The sequence below is a fragment of the Bathycoccus prasinos genome (assembly GCF_002220235.1).
Source record: "Bathycoccus prasinos genomic : Chromosome_1".
Classification (NCBI taxonomy): Eukaryota; Viridiplantae; Chlorophyta; class Mamiellophyceae; order Mamiellales; family Bathycoccaceae; genus Bathycoccus; species Bathycoccus prasinos.
Genome location: NC_024008.1, coordinates 408,304 through 428,172, shown reverse-complemented (window position 1 = coordinate 428,172; position 19,869 = coordinate 408,304). Strand labels below are relative to the sequence as shown.

Genomic DNA, 19,869 nt, shown 5'->3' with positions numbered 1-19,869 from the left:
TTAATATGATTCTCGTGCGGTATATGTTTATCGTCTCAAAGCCTCTCGATGCCGACAGAAGAGCATCATAAAAAGAACACGCATTCTCGCACCCCGGAGAAAAGAAATACACACCATGTTGAGAAGAACGCTCGATAACGTTTTGCGGCGCGCCTCCTCGTTCAGCGCGACGATGTCTGCGAGCCCGTCGTGCGCTTTGTCGTCGTTTACGTCGCCGATGGTATCGACACCACTCGGCGGTTTTAGGGGAAGATTCGAGCGGCGTTTTGCTTCATCGTCGTCGATCGTGCGCGCTCCCCGACCGCCGACGATGATGAAAGCACTCTCACCACCACCATTAACAGCAGGAGCAACAGCACACCGCGGGTACGCCACCTCCCAGAAAGTCAAAATGTCCAAAACGCGCACGAAAATAAAAGGCTACAGCTCGTGGAAAGGCCGGTTTTCCGTCACCGCGTCGGGTTTGTTCCGAAGGAAACAAAAAGGGAAAAGACACATGGGTTTTAGCAAGACGCCAAAGCAGCGGCGACAACTGAGAGGGACAAAGTTAGTAGATAAGACGTTGGAACGACCGATGAGGAAACTTGGATTTAGTATGGTTTAGTTTGATGACGATCGTCGTCGTCGTCGTCGTCGTCGCGCGTATATAGTATTTCATGTTGTTAGATTTTTAGAATTTACTCTTTTACAACTACTGTACTTACTTGAGGCTCTTTCTCTTTCTCTTCTTCTTTGCCTGCAACGACTTCGTTTGTTGCATGAACAAGGTCAAACCCGGAGGGACTCGACCGACGTCTAAGTTCGCCGATCCCGATTTTAAAACTGACATTCCGTCTTCGCTGAGCTTTTTCAAAGTCGCTTTGTAATCGAGGCCGACGACTGCTTTGGCGTTGAATAAAGCTGCTTCGCAAGTCAAAGCGGCGTCCTTGGAAAGTTTGAATGTACTTTGGAGGTAGGAGAGGACTTTCAAGCGGACGGAGGAGTGGTCGGGTTCTTTCGGAACGATGGAATGCATCGCGGCGGTTTTTCTCTTCGCTTCCTCGAGAATTTTCGACGCGCCGGGGGCGGCTTTTTTGTAAATATCCGCGAGTGGTCCCGGGAGGTTAGGCTCGACTTTAATACCTCCGGGTAAACTCTTTGGTGGCGGCATTCCTCCTCGTGGTTTTTGCTCCTCTTTTTCTACTTTTTTCTTCTCTTCGTCGTCTCTCTTAGCTGCGTTCTTCTCGTTCTCCTCACTGGCTTTGGATTCTTTCTTGACATCGAGGGGATTTTCTTCCTCTTCTCCAGCTTTTGTTTCCTCGCCTTTCTTTTCCGTGTCCACATCCATCGGCGATTCCGTCGCTGGGCCTTCGTGTTTATGTTGTTGTTGCATCAAATGCGCCGTATTTCTCACCAAATCAATCCACTCGTTCATAATCGACATGCATATATCGCTCGCCTCTTTCATCCCTTCGTCTTTACTCTTGGCCCAATTCTTCACGGTTTTCGTAATCATCGTCTGCTCCAACATCTGTGCGTTCACGGTTTGCGCAGCCACCTTCCTCGCCGTCTGCTTCATCCTCCTCGCCACGCGATTCAAATGCGACCCAGAAAACTCCGCCTTCTTATTGGCCTCGTCCAACGCTTTCAACGCCGCGATCCTTTCCATCTCCGCCGCTCGCATCGACGCGCTCGCCTCTTCGTGTTCGATCATTTCCCGTTCCATGATTTGTTTCAACTCCATCAGCTGTGGCACCGAGGACGGCACTTTTACCACCGGAGCTTCCTCGACGACAGCCGGTTCTAACTTTGCGCTTCCTCGCTTCGCTCGGCCGCCGCCCTTCGCGGCGGCGGCTGGTTGCTTCTTACCCACCGTGACTTTATTGCTCGACTTTTTCTTCGCCGGTGGTGTTCCTCGTTCTCCCTTCTCCTCCTCGCCTGCGTCTGCGTCGGCCTTTCCGTCCTCCTCCTTTTCCTCCTCCTCCTCTTTCGTCTTTATCTTTCTCTCCTTCTCCTGTTTTTCCTTAATTTTCTTCGTCATCTCCATCGCGTTTTTCCCCGCCTTCTCCTTATTCGCTCTCGCGCGTTTCGTCGAATGTTTCGTCGACTTTTCAGCGGCGGCAACATCATCATCATCCCCCTTTCCGTCGTCTTCTTTCAAAGCGACTTTCGCGGCGTCCTCCTCCTCCTCCTTTTCCTCTTCGATCTTTCTCTTCTTCTCGTTCGATGATTTCTTCACCAATTTCTTCTTCTTTGTTGTTGGCGACAGCGGCGATGATTTTTCCGTGTCTTCCTCCTGTTGTTTTCCCTCGCCTTCATCGACGACCGCTTCAACCTCTCGCTTCGCCGACGCTTTCGTTCGAGGCATTTTAGAGCTTCCTCTTTGTCTTCTTCTTCGTCTGATTTGAGGAATTTTCTCCACTTAGAAAAGAAAAAATGACTGATTTTTTCCCAAAGTGAGAGATATGTTCCGTCTTCTCTCTCGTCGTCTGAGTTTCGCCGCTGCTCGCACGAACAACAACGATTTCAGTATCGCTAGTGGTGGTCGTTTTTTACTCTCGTCGGAGCAAAGCGTTTTTACCACCGCCTGCGCCGCCGTTTCTTCTTCTTTCCTTTGGAGGAAGCGCTTTTCCACGGATGACCGTCGGAGGAGGACGACGACGACGACGAACGTAACGACGACTTTAAGTCGAAGAAGGGATCCAAAGAACAAGAACAACAACAACAGCCCGGCGAGTTCGTCGTTTTTCCAGCACGTGCAACTCAACCGAGAAATCGTGGCGTGCGTGACCTGCTCGGAGATTTTAAAGCACGTGGAAACGAACTCGGAGAAATACAACGGAGTGAACGTTTCCACCGCCTGGCACAGGCTGGCGAAAAAGCTCGGGAGAGAGGAACGGTCATCGGTGAGAGAGTTTAAGAGAGACGCGCGAGTGTTGTTACTGGAAGAGGCGACGGTGAGGTGCATGCAAGGTTTGTTTCGTGGGAACGAGGATGGCGACGTCACGAGTCGCGAAACCGCCGAGCGGCGGCACGAGCGGCGGCAATATAGTAGTCGAATGAAAGCGGAAGACGCGTTCGACGCGCAAAACGTTGGGAATATTTTATGGGCGTGCGCGACGATATTGTATACCCCGAGATTAGGGATATTGGATAAGTTTGCGGATATTATCGAGGGAAACGTGGATAAGTTGTACCCTCAGGCGTTGTCGAATTCGTTGTGGTCTTTCGCTCGGTTGAAAGAGTGGAATCTTTTGAGATGCAAAACAGTCGCGGAATTGTTGATGCAACAAGCTCTGAGGATGTTGCCGGAAGTGCTGGAAGACGTGAAAAAAGCCGGGGGGATGTTTGAAGCCAAAGACGTGCCTTTTGGTGGGTTTAGCACGCAAGCAATTGGGAATGCCATGTGGTCGTGCGGCACTCTCAGATGTCATCCGGGCGAGAAGATCATGGATGCGTATTTGAAGTTGACGACGGAGTACCACGAAAAGTTTAAAACGCAAGAGATTTCAAACATCGCGTGGGCGTCGGCGATGTTGCAGCATCACCCGGGAGATGCATTTCTGAGCGTCGTGAGCGAGACGTTGGCGAAGAGGCTGGAGGAGTGCGCCAGTCAGGCAGTGTCGAACTCGTTGTTAGGATTGGCGACGTTTGGGTATAAAATGGACGAAGAGATGTTGAAAGCGTTAGGTGGGAAGAGGCACGCGAGACGATGTAATTCGCAGGATTTGTGCAATTCGATATGGGCGTTAGCTGCGGTAGACGCGTTCGAGGCGGAGGTATACGGTGACTTGTGGGCGAGAGTGAGTTCGATGCACCACGACGAGTTTGCGCCGGAAGGGTTGAACATGCTCTACCACGCATGCGTGATGCATCAGGATCATTGGATGGATCAGCACGCTGTGGGAAATGATGATGTCGTCGACGAAGAGGTATTGGATGACGTGACCAATACGAGTAAAAAGAGGAAGTCCACGAATCAATCGACGACAACGACAAAAAGTACGAAAGCGAAAGGCTTTTCTTCTTCTTTGCACGGCATGGGTGTAAGAGAAGTTGCTCTGCAACGACACGATACGCCGATATGGTTAGACACGATCGCGAAAAAGAGTTACGATGATCAAACGATACACAGCGTTACTTTATCAGCCTTTCATAAACACGTTTCGACTCGAATTCGAGCCGGGTTTATAAAAAACGTTGCCGACGAATACCTCACCGAAGACGGCGTAATGTCCATCGACATTGCTTTGCTCGACCATAAAATCGCCATCGAGTGCGACGGCCCGTCGCATTTTGAAAAGAATATGGAAAAGTCGATGACGCACAAAACAATTATTCGAAACAGAGGATTAGAGCGACGCGGGTGGCGAGTAGTATCGATTCCGTATTTCGAATGGCAAGAGGCGAACGCCAACGAAACGCACAGGAAGTATTTAGAAGACAAACTAGCATCGGTTGGTGTCCAACGTGAGCAGGTTTTGACTCTATTTTGATGAAGTAGATAGGTAGAAAGCGAAGGTATAGAGTTGTTGTATAGTTATATTCGTATAGTGTAGAAGCAATGTGATCTAAACGTGTAAAAATATGTTATATATCTCCTCGTCGTCGTCTTTTGTCGTCGTCGATTATTTTTTGTCAATATGTTTTTCAATGTTGTTTGTACATGCCGTTGCGCGAATCTTCTTCGAACATCATCAATCTCCGTTTCTTCAACGGAATGTGTGAGTGAGTCAATACCGACGAAGTGGTGTTGTTCGTGCCCGAGGAATTGTGATGTAAGACTTTCTTCTCCTCTTTCTTCACGCTGACGCCGTTTACAGTTGACGGCTTGATTAAAGTGGTACCCTTCGCGGCGGGCGGCTTCTTGTCTTGCTTGTTCGTCATCAATTTCGGCGGTCGGTCGGACGTTTTCTTTTCCTTCTTGTTCGGGCTTCCCTTTACTCGTCCCCCGGATTTTTTCTTCTCTTTCACAGGCTCGTTCTCTGCGTCTCCACCAGATGCGTCTTCTTCCTTAACGTCAAGCAACGGTTTCGTTGCGCCTGGGCGATTTCCTCGCGTGGTTTTCGCGTTCGCCTCGTACATTGCCGCCGCTTCGGCGAGTATTCTCTTCTGGTTTTGGATTATCGCTTCGCCTTCTTTCGCGTCTTTGATGCCGCCGCAGGCGAGACCGCCAAAACCGCAACACGCTCTGCATTTCTTGACTGGAAAATCGTCCAATATTTTCCACGATCGCGTGCCAGAAGGAGTGACTGGAAGCGAAGTGTCCTCAATCACGTCCACAATTATTCCGTCAACCATTTTCTTCTTTTTATTCTCGCCGCCTTTGCTCTCGGTAGTGCTTTCTTTCTTGTTCTTATCGCCATTTTTCAATTTCAAATTACCTTTATCTTCGTCTTCCCACTCTTCCAAGCAGTCTCTGTGTGCAATCGCGCCTCCACCGACGCAATTACACGCTTTCACCATCGACTCGATTTCGTCCGTGTGTTCGCATCCGCACACGCAGCACACGCACCGTCTCTTAGCGTTGACCAAGTTACTACTCTGTGAGTTTGGAGGGAGCACGAACTCTCTCTTAGAGTCAATACCGAGCGACTTTGCGACGAACGATTGCAATCCCCAATCGTCGTCCTCGATGATTTCACCGTTTTTAATCATCTCCTGCACGAGCGCTTCGTTTTCTTCAACTTTCTCCGCCGAGTTGTCGTTGAACGCGTCCTTCTTGTTCTTGTTCTTTTTCACATCCGCTTCCTCTTCGTAATCTAAAACCATCACTAAGTGTTTGGGGAAGCGCTTCACCGTTTTCTCTTTCACGCACGTCGAACACGCGTACCCTTCTGGAATCGCCTCTTCCGATTTCACCCCGCAACACTCGCCGTGTTCCCACGCGCCGCACGTCTCGCACGCCAACATAAATCCGTACTCTTCGTTATCCCCGCACGCACAATCGATAAAATCCTCTCCCATTTCCCCGGTATACGCGCACGGATGTTTCATAGCTCTCTTCCTAGACCCTCCAAGACCGGCTCGTCTCGGGTTCTTCGCGATGGGTTGATCGTGCAACCACTCGTTGAACGCTCTCGAGAACGAAAATTTCATCGCCCTTTCCTTCGCCTCGAGAACAGACGCGTCTTGCGAAGGGTCGTCTATTCGAAACGATCGAGTTTTGATCGGAGTCGTCGTCGTCGTCGTCGTGCTATCGCCGTTGTTAAAGTCGCTGCTAGATGTGCTCGGTTTATTCGCAAAATTCGCGTTGTTGTTATCGTCGTCCTTCTTGTTCTCTTCTTTCAAAGTCTTCTTCTTCGTGTTGCCTCCGTTGCTGCTCCCGTTCTTCTTCTTCGTCTTCGTCGTGAACGCCTCTTCCTCTTCCTTCTTAACAGTCGTCGACAGGTCTCTCCTTGCTTTGGCCACTATCGTCCAGTACTCGTTCCCGGTGGCAAAGTTTTTCCTCCTCAACAAGAACGCCAACCCTCGGCCGTCGTCTTCTTCGTCTTCGTCTTTAACGTCTTCTTCTCTCTCCTCTCGGCAGGCGTTCAGAAACAGACTCCTCCTCGTCGTAAACGTCTTCGTCTTTTCCTCCTCTTCCTTTGCATCCTCGAAGGAAGAGCTCCTTTTTTGCTCCGCGGTGATGATTCCAAAGAGCACGTCTCCGATCGCCGTCGTCGCTCGCGCATCGAGGAGGACGTTTTGCACCCTCTCGAGCGCGGCAAAACGCGTCGTATTCTCGATCCCCGCGACGGCATCGTCCTCGCTTTTGATTTCAATCGCGCGTCGAATGGTTATAAAAGCTTTTTTCCTCCTCCTTTCGCTGTTGTTGGTGGTGTTGTTCTTCTTCTTCTGTTCAGGAGGAGAAGGGTTCGCATCGTCGTCGTCGTCGTTCCCTCGTTGGTGGTGTTCTCCCCCGTCGTTCGCTCTCGTCCCCGGGGAATTTTGATGAGAATGTTTCAACAACACCGGAGAAGAAGAAGAAGACGACGAGGAAGAAGCGAACGAGGAAGAACAGATCTCGAGCACGGCGTATCGCTTCTTCGTCGAGGAAGACGCGACGATCCTCGAACGCAGCATTAGTAGAGTAGTAGTACTCTCTGCTCTCTTTTTCTCGTTAGAATGGGGAAAGAAAGAAAGAAAAAGCTGTTGTTGGTGTTTTGGTCTCTCGTTTTGTTGGTCTCTCTCTCGGACGTCTCGCTCGCCTCTCCTTGAAGAGCTACTTAGAGACGGAACGGAAAGAAAGAGAAAGCGAAAAAAAAGCGAAAAAAACACCTTTGTTCTTTGATTGCGAGAAAAGAGGCTTTTGAGAGGAGATGTGGACGACGAAATAGGCAGGTAAAGAGACTACGAATGGGCTCTTTTTTTCTTCACAACTCAAACTTTTAAACTCCTTGCGATGATGGTGAGCGCGTGAAAGAGACCGAGAGATCTTTTGAGAGACGACGATAAACGGGAGGCGTTTTTATGTCCGAGGAGGAGGAGGAGATGAGACGCGTCTGGGTCGAACGCGACGACGAGAAGCGCACAAAAAACGACCACGACGAAGCGTTTTTTTTACGATGATTTTGATTGTGTTTTCGCTGCTCTTGCTGCTGCGCTTGTCGTCGAGCGGCAGCCCCGACAAACCGTCGTCGGCGGCTTTTGAGGTTTTCAATCCCACTCTCGTCGCCGCTGCGGGAGGAAGCAGGCGTTTATTACTCCGCGACAATAACGAAAATAAAATTCGGTATATGGATGCAAGTTCCAGAGAAAGACAAGACCGATACGAGAGATGGATGATGAATAGAAAAAACAGGCAAAATGAAAAGAAGAAGAAGGAAGCCGAGGGCGACGGCCACGAGGACAAACGGAGGATGCGAGAGGATGAATCCAGATCTCGACAAATGATGTTACGACGAGAACGGCAGAGGAACCCGGGTTTTGAGAAACTCGAGTTGCAACGCCAAGCGCGGTCGCAGACGAGACTCGAACATATCAAAAGATGGCAAGACTTGCGGGAAAGCAGAAATTACGCGGTAGAACACGAAAACATGCAAGCGAGAAGAAGAAGGGAAGAGATGAGAAAGAGAAAAACGACGCGAAAAAAGACGACGAAAGAACTCGTGGCTGAGTGGGAACGAAGATATTCGATGGCAGAGAGAGGATGGGCGAGAGAGAGTAGAATGTTGCACACGAAATACGGGGATATGTATCGAGACAATTTAGGAGTGAATAGTAACACAGATAGCGAGAAACCGGTGATGTTCGTTCACATATCGAATTCAGGGGGTACGGCGGCGTGTAACTCGGTCTCTGGCGGCGGAGTGCGAACAACATTCGAAGGGAATTGTAACTTGATGTGTAACATGCCGTGGCATTGGTCGAGATACTATAAAGGACCCGGCGAGTGGACCGAAGAAGAAATGAAGACGTTAGATTCGTGCGACCAGAAGGATGAACACGTGCAAAACATGATGGTGGACGAACGCGATTGCGAAGCGATGGCGGAATACGCGAAAAAGTGGAAATTTCGCGTTCTATTCCGCGAGATGCTTTTAGCGGAAACCGGCGAGAAGGCGAATGATTTTACCATTTGTCCGCAATTTCGATACGTGATGTTTTTCAAAGATCCGTTGAAAAGATATAAATCCGAATTGAGCATTCGACACGGATTCGACGGCGTGAACGCGACGAAAAGATTTGTCGAAACATCCTACGCCGGTGTGAATAAAGGTGAACGCGCGTGGTTCGGACCGAGCTTATTGAATTTTCGAGAAAATCTCGGTCACATCATGCCAGGTACTCCCGGTATCAACAATTTTGTCACGCGAACGTTGTTAGGTCCGGATGTTTACACGCTGCCGCCGAAGAAAATCACCGAAGAACATCTCAATCGCGCGCGAGCAATCCTCTCGAAGTTCGAAGCGGTGATACCTTTGGAAAAAGCGTTTGAGTCGTACACCTGGCGCATCTTCGCTTCGCTCTTCCCGGAAGTCGGCGAACGGCTTTTTTATAAAACCAAAGCGCAGCTTTGGTGCAAACACGCCAACGTGAAAAATGTCAAGCACAAAGATAACATCGCAGGCGACGAGAAATTGCACAAAATGATCGAAGAAATGAACACCATCGACACAAAACTGCACTCGGAAATCACCGCGAAGTACGAGAAGCAAATGGAGATGTTTTACGAGCAACACCCGTACGAAAACAAGAGACGCCTAAAAACGTTGCCGACGTGCGCGGAAGCGAGAACGCACTACCATAAGCCTTCTTCTTCGAGACCGGAAGCTCTCCATCGGACGAGTACTACGCACGCGAGACCGGCGTCGTTAAAAACGACAAAAACGACGGAAACGGTTTCCGATGATTCGGTAGAAAAGAGTGGGGGTAAAATCAGCATCTCTGGTCTCCTCGGATGAAGAAGAAAAGAGAGTTTTAGCATTAGAGTTGAACACAAACACACGGAACGACACAAAAAAGCACGAATATTACCCCCACGAATATTACTACTTGAGAAGAAGACAAATAAATGGGCAACTGCTTCTCCTCCTGTTTCCCAAAAGAAGATCCCGAAACGATCGCGCTCCGAGAGGAGAACGAGAGGAGAGAGTTGCAACAAGCGCGCGACAACGCCGCGCACGCGGCGGAGGCCAGAGAGAAGAAATTTTCGAACTCGAGCTTCGGGAAAGCGATTAAGAAATCGGAACTGAAAGCGAAAAGAGAAACGACACTGGGAGAAGGAGAGAAACGACGCGCGGAACAAAACGCGAAGGATTGGTTGAGTTAATTTTGTTCTTGTTGTTGCCGAGCTTTTTCTTCTCATTCGACGTATTTAACGAAGAGGAAAGCGTTGTGATTCAAAGCAACACGAGATTTTGCCTGTCGTGTTGAGATACGTTTCTTCTGTGAGTACAGGAGGTCGACGGAGTCGAACGACGACTCGAAAGAGTAAGAATACTAATGGGCGGACACGGAGGGTTGAACATTCTCCCGCAAAAGTCCTGGAACGTGTACGGTCGGAAACAACGCGAACGCGTTCGAAGAGACGAAGAGCAACTTGAACGAGAGCAAAGAGAAGAAGCGGCGCGAAAAGAGGAGGAGGAGAAAGAGAAGCGGTTGCGAGCGTTGCGAGGAGAGAAGGAAGAAGAAGAAGAAGAGAAGGAGAGTGGGCGAGAAGGACGCGTAGAGAGTGTGCACGAGAATAAACACGTGAACTTTTTCGAGGAGCACGAAAAAGCGCTGGCCTCATTGGAGAGGAAACAGAAAGCGAAGAAGAGCGAGGAGGACGAGGGGAATCGATTAGGCGGGAGCGGGACGCACTTGAGGCAACCGTGGTACGCGAAATCGGATGCTTCGTTTTACGACGACGAAGATGACGATGACGATGACGATGACGATGGTGGCAAAAAGCACCGCTCGTTGCCGAAAAGAATCCGAATGCAAAGAGAAGAAACAGAACGCTTGCGATTGGCGGATAAGGAACAACCGTTTGAAAATCGTCCGACGCTGACAAAAGTCATGCTCAGGGACGGATACGTGCCACCCTCGGAAAGAAGGAGAAGAGAGAAGAGGGAGAAGAAAAAGAAGAAAGATAAAAAGAAAAAGAAAAGGCGGCGTTCGTCTTCTTCTTCCTCCTTCTCCTCCTCGGATGATGAGACTAAAGAGGACGAACAAACGCGCGCGTTGAAAATTCAAAAAATGAGAGAGGAAAGGGCGAGACGCGAAATGAAGGAACGCGAACGTGCGAAGAGCGTGTTCACGAACGCGACGAAGAATCCATTCGCGTAATGCACATAGTAGAAAAATAGAAGAAAGAGGTTCGCTTGTGCAAGTATCTAGGTACATTGTTACATATACATATAGCACTTTCAATATATTTACACTCAGAAGAATACCTCCTCCTTTTCTAAAACGTTCGATCGCATGACTTGCGAGCCGTACTCGAAATATTCCTCTCTCGTGTGACAGCTCTTGTAAAAATCCGGCATAGAAGCTACAACGGACCCACCAAACCACACCGCGTACCGTTGCATATCGTGCGTAAACACCTCCACGTCCACCGATTTCGCTTTCAATCTATTCCCGCTCTTTACTTCGCTTTCAGAAATCCGTTTATCGACGACTCGTTTCACGTCTCTCTTCACTCGTTTCCCGAATCCTTTAAACATGGTCGAGCCACCGCTGAGAACGATGTTTCCGTACAGTTTCCGTCGGCTATCGATTGGACACTCTTGGATGGCGTTGTCGACTAATTCTGGCAACGAAAACTGCCCAAAACCGTTCTCTTTCTCGGCAATCATATCCGGTCGGAAAAACACTTCCGGCGCTAGAAATCTCTCGTACCCCACGTCCGCTTGCCACGGCAAATTCGTTTTCGCTCGCACGCCTTCCATTCGTATCACGTACTCCTTCGGGTTCCGCTCGTGCAATTCAAACTCTTTCGCGATATCTTTACTTACGTAGCAATACTTTTCTTTTACTTTTTGCGCCACTCTGCTAAACTCCTCCGCCGGAACGTTTTCCCCTCTTTCTCGCATCAACGTTTGCACGAATCTCGTTAAATCTCTCCCAGCTAACGGAACCGATTTGATCGCGCTGCTCACCACGTACCCATCGCAGACTGGTATGACATGTGTAACCCCATCACCAATATCTATCACCGTTCCAGTTAATCCGTCGTTTCTATCTCTCTTACTAGTATCATTACCGCTATTCTCTTCGTCTCCGTTCCTATTCTTTTTACTCGAAGCCGCCGCCGCGGACGCATTCAACGCCACGCTCGCATTCAAGGCTAAAACCGCTTGCACGCCTATGTGCACTCCAGGCACGTTAAACGTCTCAAACATAATCTCCCCGATTCGTTCTCGATTCTCCGCTGGATTCAACGGCGGTTCCGTGAGTAAGAAAAAATGTTCCTCCGGCTCCACTCGCAACACGTTCAACAACGTCTTTTGCCAAAATTTCTCCATGGACGTCCAGTCGTTCACGATGCCGTTCGATATCGGCCACTTGATGGTTTTCGAGTTAATCTGCGCGAGCGCGTCCTCGCCGATGGAATAGTTTAAATCCTGCAAAGACTTCGACGCGTGATTGTGATGAGAGTAATACTCGTACGCTTTCTTCTTCTTCTTCTTCTTAGAATTTCCGTTACCGGGGAAATTGGATTCATCCTTCTCCTCCTTTTTGCTTTGTGTTGTTAAAACGGACGAGGAGGAGGAGGACACCCCTCCACCAGAAACGGACACGCACGTTGGAACAACGAACGACGGCGCCGTGTTCGAGGCGAACCCGAGTTTGGTGTACCCGGTGCCGTTGTCGACGACGATCGCCGGGCGGTTGTGATGATGAGACATAGAGTATATATGTGGTGTTCCTCCTTCGACTAATGGAGAGAAAAATTGGATAAAAATCGTTCATAAAAAGAACCGACGAGAGTTTGCGCGCGCGCGAATGCGCTTCACACGACGCGCATTTAGTAAAGAATACTGAGAAGAAGAAGAAGAGTACCCCAATAATGTATCGCAACGCGTCGCAAAAGTTCCAGCGACACCTCTCGAAGCTCCCGCGCGCGTTGCTGCCTAGGAAATTAGAAAACACGAACAAGTGGCAAAAACCGGAGTTTTCCTTGCGGAAACTCGCCGAGTTGCGGAAAAAAGCGATCGAGTTACACGTCCCGTGGCCGGCGAAAGCGCACGACAAAGCGCGGAAACCAGAGAAGTTTCCTGCACTGAGACCGTTAAAAGGACACAAACGCTTGCGAGAAGAGCACGTGAAAATGCGAGAGATGAAACTCAAACGCGCCGAGGAACGACAAGAGGAAGTCATGCGAGAACACAAGCTCAGGAAACAAAAAAGAGCGAAAGGCGTCGATTTTATTCTCGACGAGATCTTCTTGACCAAGAAAGAGAAAACGATAAAGATGAGAACGATAGCGGATTCGCAAGTGATGAAAACGAATGCAACAACAGAGAGTAGCAGTAGCAATGCCAGTAAAAAGAAGAAAGAGTAAAGAGAGAGAAACGTTTTCCCTTCTTCTTCTTCTTCTACGCGCTCGCTTCTCGACCGCGGAAACGGCGGGACTCCGAAGGAGGGGCGCGTAAAACGCGCACTCTCGGGAAGCGTTGCGTTCGAAGAGTACCACCACCCAGAGTGAAAACGGTATCCGCCCGAGAATGAAACACCCAAAAGGGTGTGAAATGAGAAAAGTGATTGGAGCGTCCTCTCGCAAAGGAAAGAGGTACCTCTTTTAGGAGCGCTGCGGTTGTGTCGCAGAGTTAGTTTCAACTAGAGTTTTTAGTGCGGAGTCGTTTTGACTTAAACCCTAACCCACAACACCCTTCGAAAGAAGAAGATTGGAAAAAACCCATCTCTCTTTAGTATTCTTTCGCGCAGCGATACACAGAAGACCAAACGCACGGCGCGCTGCTTTGAGCTTCGAAAGAAGGGTCCTAAAGCGCGTTTTGTGTCTCGCTCGTTTTATTTTTCGATCGTCGCGTTGTTATTCTCTCATCGCAGAAACAGAAAGAGAGAAAGAGCTGATTGATTGGTTTCGAGAGGATGGTGATGCCGCGGGGAGGGATGGATGAACATTCGCGCCTGTTGGTGATCGATGAAAACGAGACGTCGTCTTCGTCGTTCGCGGAAGATTTTGAGTCGACGACGACTTCAAATCATGAGCGTTCATCTTTTTATCCGTCTTTCATCAACGTCTCCGTGCTGAAATCGATCGCGATCGCGACCGTTTCCGTCGCCGCGTTCTCCCTCGCGCTTCTCAAAGCATCCTCCACCGCCTCTGTCGGGGAAAAGAACTCGCAAAGTTACAGCCTCTTGGGACTCTCAGATTTAGCGCACTTGGGCTCACACCGCCGCCGATCGACGTCGTTTTCGGACATCATCGAAACGAGAAACATGTTACTCCCGGAACAGAAAAGAATGCCGACGCATTTGACCACGTGGAGCGAACAGGAAGGGTGGAAATCGTGGACGATCGCGCAAAACGGGTACGCGGAGAACATCGACGATCGATCGACTGGAGCGCTGATGTTTTTAGACGCGATCATGCCGAGAGAGTTTGGTGATAGATTTACGAAAGGGAAAGACCCGTTCCATTTCGCGTGGGTGACGCAAGATTATCCGCAGGATAAGTGCGTCGGCGAGTTGAACGGGTGCCCGACGCTGCCGAGTAAGATGTTTTCGTTCGGGACGGTACCGAAGGATAAGTGGAAAGTGAGCGGGTTAGAGCAAGCTCCGACGTTGCCGTTTGCACCGTGCATTGCGCACGCGTACGATTCGAAGAAGTTTGAACAGTGCGAGTGGTTTTCCCAGGAGAAAGAGGATCCGGATTTGCCGATGTGCGCGAGCGGGAAGAGATTGGATATCGTCGAGCGCGGCGAAAACGGGGAGACTTTTGACGAGATTTTCGATAACTTGATCGATAAGGTGGTGTGGAGAGGTTCAGATTGGCACTATTTGGAGCAATACGCGGATATTGGGACCGTTGATGCGAATAGGTTTACGCAACACGCGGGTTTGTGCGAACCGGGAGTGGACGTGGATAAAATCAAAAGAGAGGTGTTCCGACAAGGCATTCCGGGCGATTTACAAGGCGAAGCGTGGAATTGCCCGCCGAGATTGAGAGCGGTTATTTTATCTGCGTTGGAGCCAGACAAATTTGACTGTAAGTTTAGCGCGAACAACATGAGGTCGCCGCAGTCGAATTGCTTAGAGAACAAGTTGCCAATGTTCGATCGCGAAAAGTTGTACGACAACTGCGATTTTGAGAAGTTCAAGTTCTTGTTGGACATTGGAGGCGGGGGTGGTACGTCGTGGTTATCCACGTTTAAGTTTCTGGCCATGCCGGGCGTGTTGTTTCACCACGAGACGGCGATGAGAGATTCATTTTACGACGACGTCAAGCCGTGGGTACATTACGTCCCGATCATGGAAGACATGTCCGATTTGAAGAAGCAATACATTTGGGCGATGAATAATCCGGACGAGATTAAAGCGATTTCTAAAAGAGCCACGCAGTACACGAAAGATGCCATCAAACCGAACGGGTTGAAGCAGCACGCGCAACACTTTGTGAAGGTGATGCAAAAATATATCGATTCATACTCGGTGGACCCGGAGGACAAGGATTTGACGACGCAAGAATTCGTCGCGAAGTACGGCGCGGGTGAAATTTCGGTATCTCCGTATACCGGTGTCGGGGACGTGTATGGATCGGAATAGTAGGATTATGTATGACTACATAAGAAGGAGAAGAAGAAGAAGAAGAAGAAGAAGAAGAAGGAGAGATTTATTGTTATTATTATCATGAACAAAATTTTAGGCGAAGAGGGGGGTTGTCAATCCATGTATTCTATTATTATTATATGAGCTTTTACCTACACATGTGTATCTCTCAACAGTATTCCTACTGTTGTTGTTGTTGTTATCACTATTCTATTGTTATTACCTGGATTTATTTCGTCAAATCGATTGACCAGACTCCACCGCTGGACGTGCACATTTCCTGTAAAACTTTCGCCGCGTCGACGTTGATAATTTTCTCGCAGGCTTTCAAAACCGAATCTTTCTTAATATTACCGCTCGTAGAAAGCATCAGTTCACGAACGATCGCGCGTTTCGTTCGCGTTTCTTCCTTGGACGTGGCGTTGTTAATATTCATCACGCGATGAAAGCCAATAACGTGTCCTCCGATAACAATCAAAGGTTCCGAGGAGATGAGACGCAACAACTCGGGCTCGCGAAGCGCGTGGTATCGGGATTTGCAACGCTTCAAAACGTCTCGGATGTCTGATACAGACGGTAACAATTCAAGTTTCTTCGAGGCGGCAGAAGTAGAACCAAAGCATGGTTTTAGTATCGTTTCGCACGCTCGCCTCGCTGCTTTCCTCGCGTTCTCGTCCACGTCGGGTACTTCCGGACCTTTCTCGAGATATTCAAAAGGCGAGAAGTCTTTCCCTCTCTCGAAAAATCCCAAGATGCGTTCCCATCTGTCCTTCTGTTGCGTGACGACGCCATCGTGTTTTCGCGAGAAGAGATCATCGCGGCTAGGGTAGAACTCAAACAATGTTCCTTGGTTTGCCGGTCCGCGAACTTCTGCGCCGAGTTCGCTCAACGCTTTCTGTCGCAAACTTTGTTCTTCCTTAGTCGCGTAGTGACCGTCGTTCACTGGAATTTTCTTCCCTCGGGAGAAGCTACAAAGGACTGAATCTCGGACGCGTTCGTAGTTCCGGTCGCCGAATGAGCGCAACGCGGAGTTGACAACCCACACGCCGTTTACTAACGACGCTTTCGCGGCCACGGCGGAGAGTAACTCCTTCTCTTTCGTATTTCTAGGCGCGAGCTTTTTGATGCCGGAAAACTTCATGAAGGAAGTTCCAGATCGCGCGAAGAGTTCATCCAAGCGTTCGTCGACCGTTTTGAGTTTCAACACGTCTCGTATTTGGAACTCTTCGTTCACGAAAATGTCGTCGAAATCGCCTGATTTGTCATTCATTAAGCGTTCCTCTTCGTTTTCGTTGTTGTTATCTATCTCGTCGACGTCCATTCTATCGTCGACGTCGTTTTCCTCTGCGTCGTCTTCGTCGCTGTCGCTGTCTTCTTCCTCGTCGTTCTCTGAATCTGGTAAGTCTCTTCGAGCGTTACCTCGCTGCGGGCAGATGCTGTCTAAATACTCTTTCGCGCCGACCATTCTATCGCCGCACCAATCCGACGTATTCTTCGAGAATAAGTCCTCGACGACTATTTTCGTATACTCGCTGGACTTATACGTCGGTTCTAATTCACTCCACGTCTCTTTTTCACGCTCGGAGTTTTGAAACTGGTAGGAATTTTTTCTCCGTTCTTGTTGCCTTTCTGTTTCGTTCGCTTTGATGGAAACGCTCACTGGAACAATTTTAGTAGCAGTAGTAGCCGCCGTCATCGCCCTCTGTCTTTCATTTTCCAACGCGTCTTGCTCCTCTTTCGCGATTCTTCTCTCTTCCTCTTGCACCGTCTCCGTCGCCTCCTCGTGGTTTTCCTTTTCTTGTTTGACTTTTTGTTGGTGTTGCTTTTGAAGCGCTCTCTCCCCGACGATGTGCGTAAACGAGGGACGCATCTGGTGCGTCACGTTCGCCGGCGTCAAAAACAACTCTCCTTTCTCGTTCATCCTGGCCACCAAAATCGATTTCTGACCCTCGTGTTTCTCCCACGACGTTCGTTGTTCCGAGCGCAAGACGACCGTCTCTTCTTCCTCCTCCTCTTCCTCCTCTTCTCCTCCTCTTCCTTTCCTCTGCGTTCGACCGCGGTTCCCGCCGCCCTTCTTCTTCGCGACGACGACGCCGTCGTCCGCGGTCGGCACTTTCATCTCCAACCATCCCGCGACTGGTTTATGCGAGATTCTTTTGCACCTCGCCGTCGCGTACGGTCGGTTTGGAGGTCTCAGCGGGTACGACACGATCGCTTGGTCGATCGTTTTTCTTCGCTTTTTATTGTTCTCTCTCTTGTCATCATCATCATCCTCATCTTCGTCGCCAACAAAATCGTCGTTCTCGGAAAGAAGACGAGGCGTAAAGTACACCGGAATCCTTTTCACGACCCTGTTTTTTCGAAACCAACGCGAAAGGAACGTCGAGAACGCGGAAGAAGAAGAAGAAGAAGAAGGAGTCGCGCGTCAGCGAAAAGAAGTGAATAGAGAGAAAAAAGACAGTTGTTGTGACGGCTGAAAGAAACTTTGAGATTTGATGCGAAGAGAAGAAAAATCATACGTAAAATACTAAGAGAACAACACAACAAAACAAAGACAACGCACGGGTTCTTATTCTTTTCCACCGCGACAGTCGCGGTGGTCTTTTTTTGCCGCCGCGACTGTTGCTGTTGCTGTCGTTTCGCCATGTTTGCGAGAGAGGATGCGATGAAAGTGAAGCGCCTCCAAGTCTCTTTTCGTGTGCTTTTTTTTTGCACACTTCAGTTTAGGGTCTTATTTAGGGTCTCAAACCCTAATCTTTGTCGAAACACCAACACCAGGGAAGCAAAATTGTACGCGAGGGGCGGCACATATACGTTCGAGAGAGACGAACGACTTTTGCGCGGCGAGTATTGACAAAACACACGCACGCGCACAAAACACACACATAACCGAGCATCAACACTACTACTACTCTTTGAAGCGAGTGCTTTTTTCGTCGTAGTATCACACACGTAAAGAGAAAAGAAGAGGAGAAAAGGAAAGGACATTTTTCCCGCGATATATAGAGAAAAGAGAGGCCGCGGACGTACCCTCGAGAGAGAACATCAAATCATGAACACCGAGAACGCGCCTTTATTGGCGACGACGACGACGAGCGCTCTCGAGAGCAGCAACAACAACACCAAAAGAAGGGACGACGACGCGGAAAATGAGCGCCAAGAGAAGAGAAGAACTGTGTTTCGCGCGTCTTCGTCGTTACTTAGCTTGAAACATTTCGGATTTGGATTCGTGTGCACGTGCGCGTTACTCGTCCTCGGATCCGCCGCACTCTCGTCCTCGAGAGCACAAAAAATGACGGTCTCCTCATCGTTAGGCGGGCACAAGGGGTACTCCGCGCCAGCGATTGCCAACGGCGGGGGGAATACCGTCGGGAACTTCAAAGACGTCGCGGCGGGTTTGTTGGGGAACGACCACTACGAATCGCTCGGGAAGAAGCACTTAACCAACGAGGAAGGCGAAATAAAAGGGTTGGTGAAACACGTGAACAAGTTAGTGTCGGCGAGCGGCGGGTCGAAGTTTCGCATCATCACTTTTTGCAACCACCAGTATTGGTTTTTCGCGAACTTGATGATGTTGTCTTTGAAGAACGTCGCGCCCGGGGTGCTTCCGTATTGGACCATCGTCGTCGCCGACGACCAGACCAAGGCGTACATTCAAGAACAAGCGAAGGAGTATCCTATTGATATTTTCGTGGATAAGAGTTTACACGACGCGTTGCACAAAGGGTCGAAGAATGCCGACGCGGACGAGTTGAAGTCGATGTTGAGTTGGAGAAGAGTGCACGCGTTGTATACGTTGGTCAACGCGGATTACACGGCGGTGTTTTTAGAGCCGGACGTGGTGTTTACCGGCAACCCGATGCAAACGATCCACGATCAGTTGTTGGACCACGACGTGGTCGTGTCTTCGGATTACGGATTTAAATCCGCCGCAAAGAAGACGGTCAACACGAAAATGATCATGGCGAAGCCGAGTAAAGAGGCGAAGAAGTTGTTAAACGTGTGGCAAAAAGCCGAGGCGAGTTACCGAGGCGAAGACGCCGAGAGAGGGTTCTTAGAAGAACACGTCATCCCGAAATTGAGCGAATTGTCGGCCAAAATCGGCGTCGCCGACCAAAGCGTCGTCCAAAACTACATCACGCACATCAACAAAAAGAAGGATAAAAACACGGCGTTCTTCGTCACCGGCACCGGATGCCCGGACGTGAATTTCAAGTTGAACTTTTTGAACCAAATTTCTCAACTCGTCATGCCGATTTCTTCCTCGGTCCAAATGACCGTGGATTACGAATCCGTCGCGGAAGGGTGCGACGTGGAAACGAGGAAAAAGATTTTAGGGTTACGACACGACGCCAATTCAGCCGCGTAATCGGTGTTATTATCTCTCCTCGTCATTGTAATACAAACAAAAAGAAGAACACATTTCATATTCAATCACACTTAATTGTTATTTAATTGGAGAACGAAAGAAAAAAAATTTGCCAGAGCAAAAAGAAAAAATCCGACTTTTTTCACGAACGAAAATATCAAGGGAACAACGAGACACAATTTCTTTTCTTTACTCGCAGACGTTAAAAGAACAACAACCGCTGCTGTTTCGAGCGCGACTCGCGACGACAACTGCCCGACCTTTTACTCCTCGAGCGGAAAAAGAAGTTTTTACTCTTTGGCTTTTTTCCAAGAAAC

The 19,869-nt window shown here is 49.3% G+C and overlaps 12 protein-coding genes across 12 annotated transcripts; 8 read left to right on the top strand and 4 right to left on the bottom strand.

Annotated features, from left to right (window-relative positions):
• Positions 1-172: 172 nt before the first annotated feature.
• Bathy01g02290 (predicted protein) lies at positions 173-604 on the top strand (the record flags this gene model as incomplete). The annotated part of the gene is made up of 1 exon (XM_007515300.1): positions 173-604. One exon carries the CDS (start codon positions 173-175, stop codon positions 602-604), a length of 432 nt encoding a protein of 143 aa, XP_007515362.1.
• Positions 605-700: 96 nt separating this feature from the next.
• Positions 701-2,347, bottom strand: Bathy01g02280 (unnamed protein product; the record flags this gene model as incomplete). Its single annotated transcript, XM_007515114.1, has 1 exon — positions 701-2,347. The coding sequence occupies one exon, from the start codon at positions 2,345-2,347 to the stop codon at positions 701-703; it is 1,647 nt and encodes a 548-aa protein (XP_007515176.1).
• Positions 2,348-2,444: 97 nt separating this feature from the next.
• On the top strand, positions 2,445-4,475 carry Bathy01g02270 (predicted protein; the record flags this gene model as incomplete). The annotated part of the gene is made up of 1 exon (XM_007515400.1): positions 2,445-4,475. One exon carries the CDS (start codon positions 2,445-2,447, stop codon positions 4,473-4,475), a length of 2,031 nt encoding a protein of 676 aa, XP_007515462.1.
• Positions 4,476-4,629: 154 nt separating this feature from the next.
• Bathy01g02260 (predicted protein) lies at positions 4,630-7,044 on the bottom strand (the record flags this gene model as incomplete). The annotated part of the gene is made up of 1 exon (XM_007515708.1): positions 4,630-7,044. The coding sequence occupies one exon, from the start codon at positions 7,042-7,044 to the stop codon at positions 4,630-4,632; it is 2,415 nt and encodes an 804-aa protein (XP_007515770.1).
• Positions 7,045-7,526: 482 nt separating this feature from the next.
• Positions 7,527-9,365, top strand: Bathy01g02250 (unknown protein; the record flags this gene model as incomplete). Its single annotated transcript, XM_007515161.1, has 1 exon — positions 7,527-9,365. The coding sequence occupies one exon, from the start codon at positions 7,527-7,529 to the stop codon at positions 9,363-9,365; it is 1,839 nt and encodes a 612-aa protein (XP_007515223.1).
• Positions 9,366-9,475: 110 nt separating this feature from the next.
• Bathy01g02240 (unknown protein) lies at positions 9,476-9,733 on the top strand (the record flags this gene model as incomplete). The annotated part of the gene is made up of 1 exon (XM_007515116.1): positions 9,476-9,733. The coding sequence occupies one exon, from the start codon at positions 9,476-9,478 to the stop codon at positions 9,731-9,733; it is 258 nt and encodes an 85-aa protein (XP_007515178.1).
• A 173-nt stretch (positions 9,734-9,906) lies between these two features.
• Bathy01g02230 (unknown protein) lies at positions 9,907-10,734 on the top strand (the record flags this gene model as incomplete). The annotated part of the gene is made up of 1 exon (XM_007515443.1): positions 9,907-10,734. The coding sequence occupies one exon, from the start codon at positions 9,907-9,909 to the stop codon at positions 10,732-10,734; it is 828 nt and encodes a 275-aa protein (XP_007515505.1).
• Positions 10,735-10,829: 95 nt separating this feature from the next.
• On the bottom strand, positions 10,830-12,299 carry Bathy01g02220 (unnamed protein product; the record flags this gene model as incomplete). Its single annotated transcript, XM_007515150.1, has 1 exon — positions 10,830-12,299. The coding sequence occupies one exon, from the start codon at positions 12,297-12,299 to the stop codon at positions 10,830-10,832; it is 1,470 nt and encodes a 489-aa protein (XP_007515212.1).
• A 161-nt stretch (positions 12,300-12,460) lies between these two features.
• On the top strand, positions 12,461-12,955 carry Bathy01g02210 (predicted protein; the record flags this gene model as incomplete). Its single annotated transcript, XM_007515679.1, has 1 exon — positions 12,461-12,955. One exon carries the CDS (start codon positions 12,461-12,463, stop codon positions 12,953-12,955), a length of 495 nt encoding a protein of 164 aa, XP_007515741.1.
• Positions 12,956-13,524: 569 nt separating this feature from the next.
• Positions 13,525-15,180, top strand: Bathy01g02200 (predicted protein; the record flags this gene model as incomplete). Its single annotated transcript, XM_007515219.1, has 1 exon — positions 13,525-15,180. One exon carries the CDS (start codon positions 13,525-13,527, stop codon positions 15,178-15,180), a length of 1,656 nt encoding a protein of 551 aa, XP_007515281.1.
• Positions 15,181-15,412: 232 nt separating this feature from the next.
• On the bottom strand, positions 15,413-17,829 carry Bathy01g02190 (unknown protein; the record flags this gene model as incomplete). Its single annotated transcript, XM_007515429.1, has 2 exons — positions 15,413-17,534; positions 17,747-17,829. 2 exons carry the CDS (start codon positions 17,827-17,829, stop codon positions 15,413-15,415), a joined length of 2,205 nt encoding a protein of 734 aa, XP_007515491.1.
• Positions 17,830-18,235: 406 nt separating this feature from the next.
• Positions 18,236-19,552, top strand: Bathy01g02180 (predicted protein; the record flags this gene model as incomplete). The annotated part of the gene is made up of 1 exon (XM_007515433.1): positions 18,236-19,552. The coding sequence occupies one exon, from the start codon at positions 18,236-18,238 to the stop codon at positions 19,550-19,552; it is 1,317 nt and encodes a 438-aa protein (XP_007515495.1).
• Between the last annotated feature and the right edge of the window lie 317 nt (positions 19,553-19,869).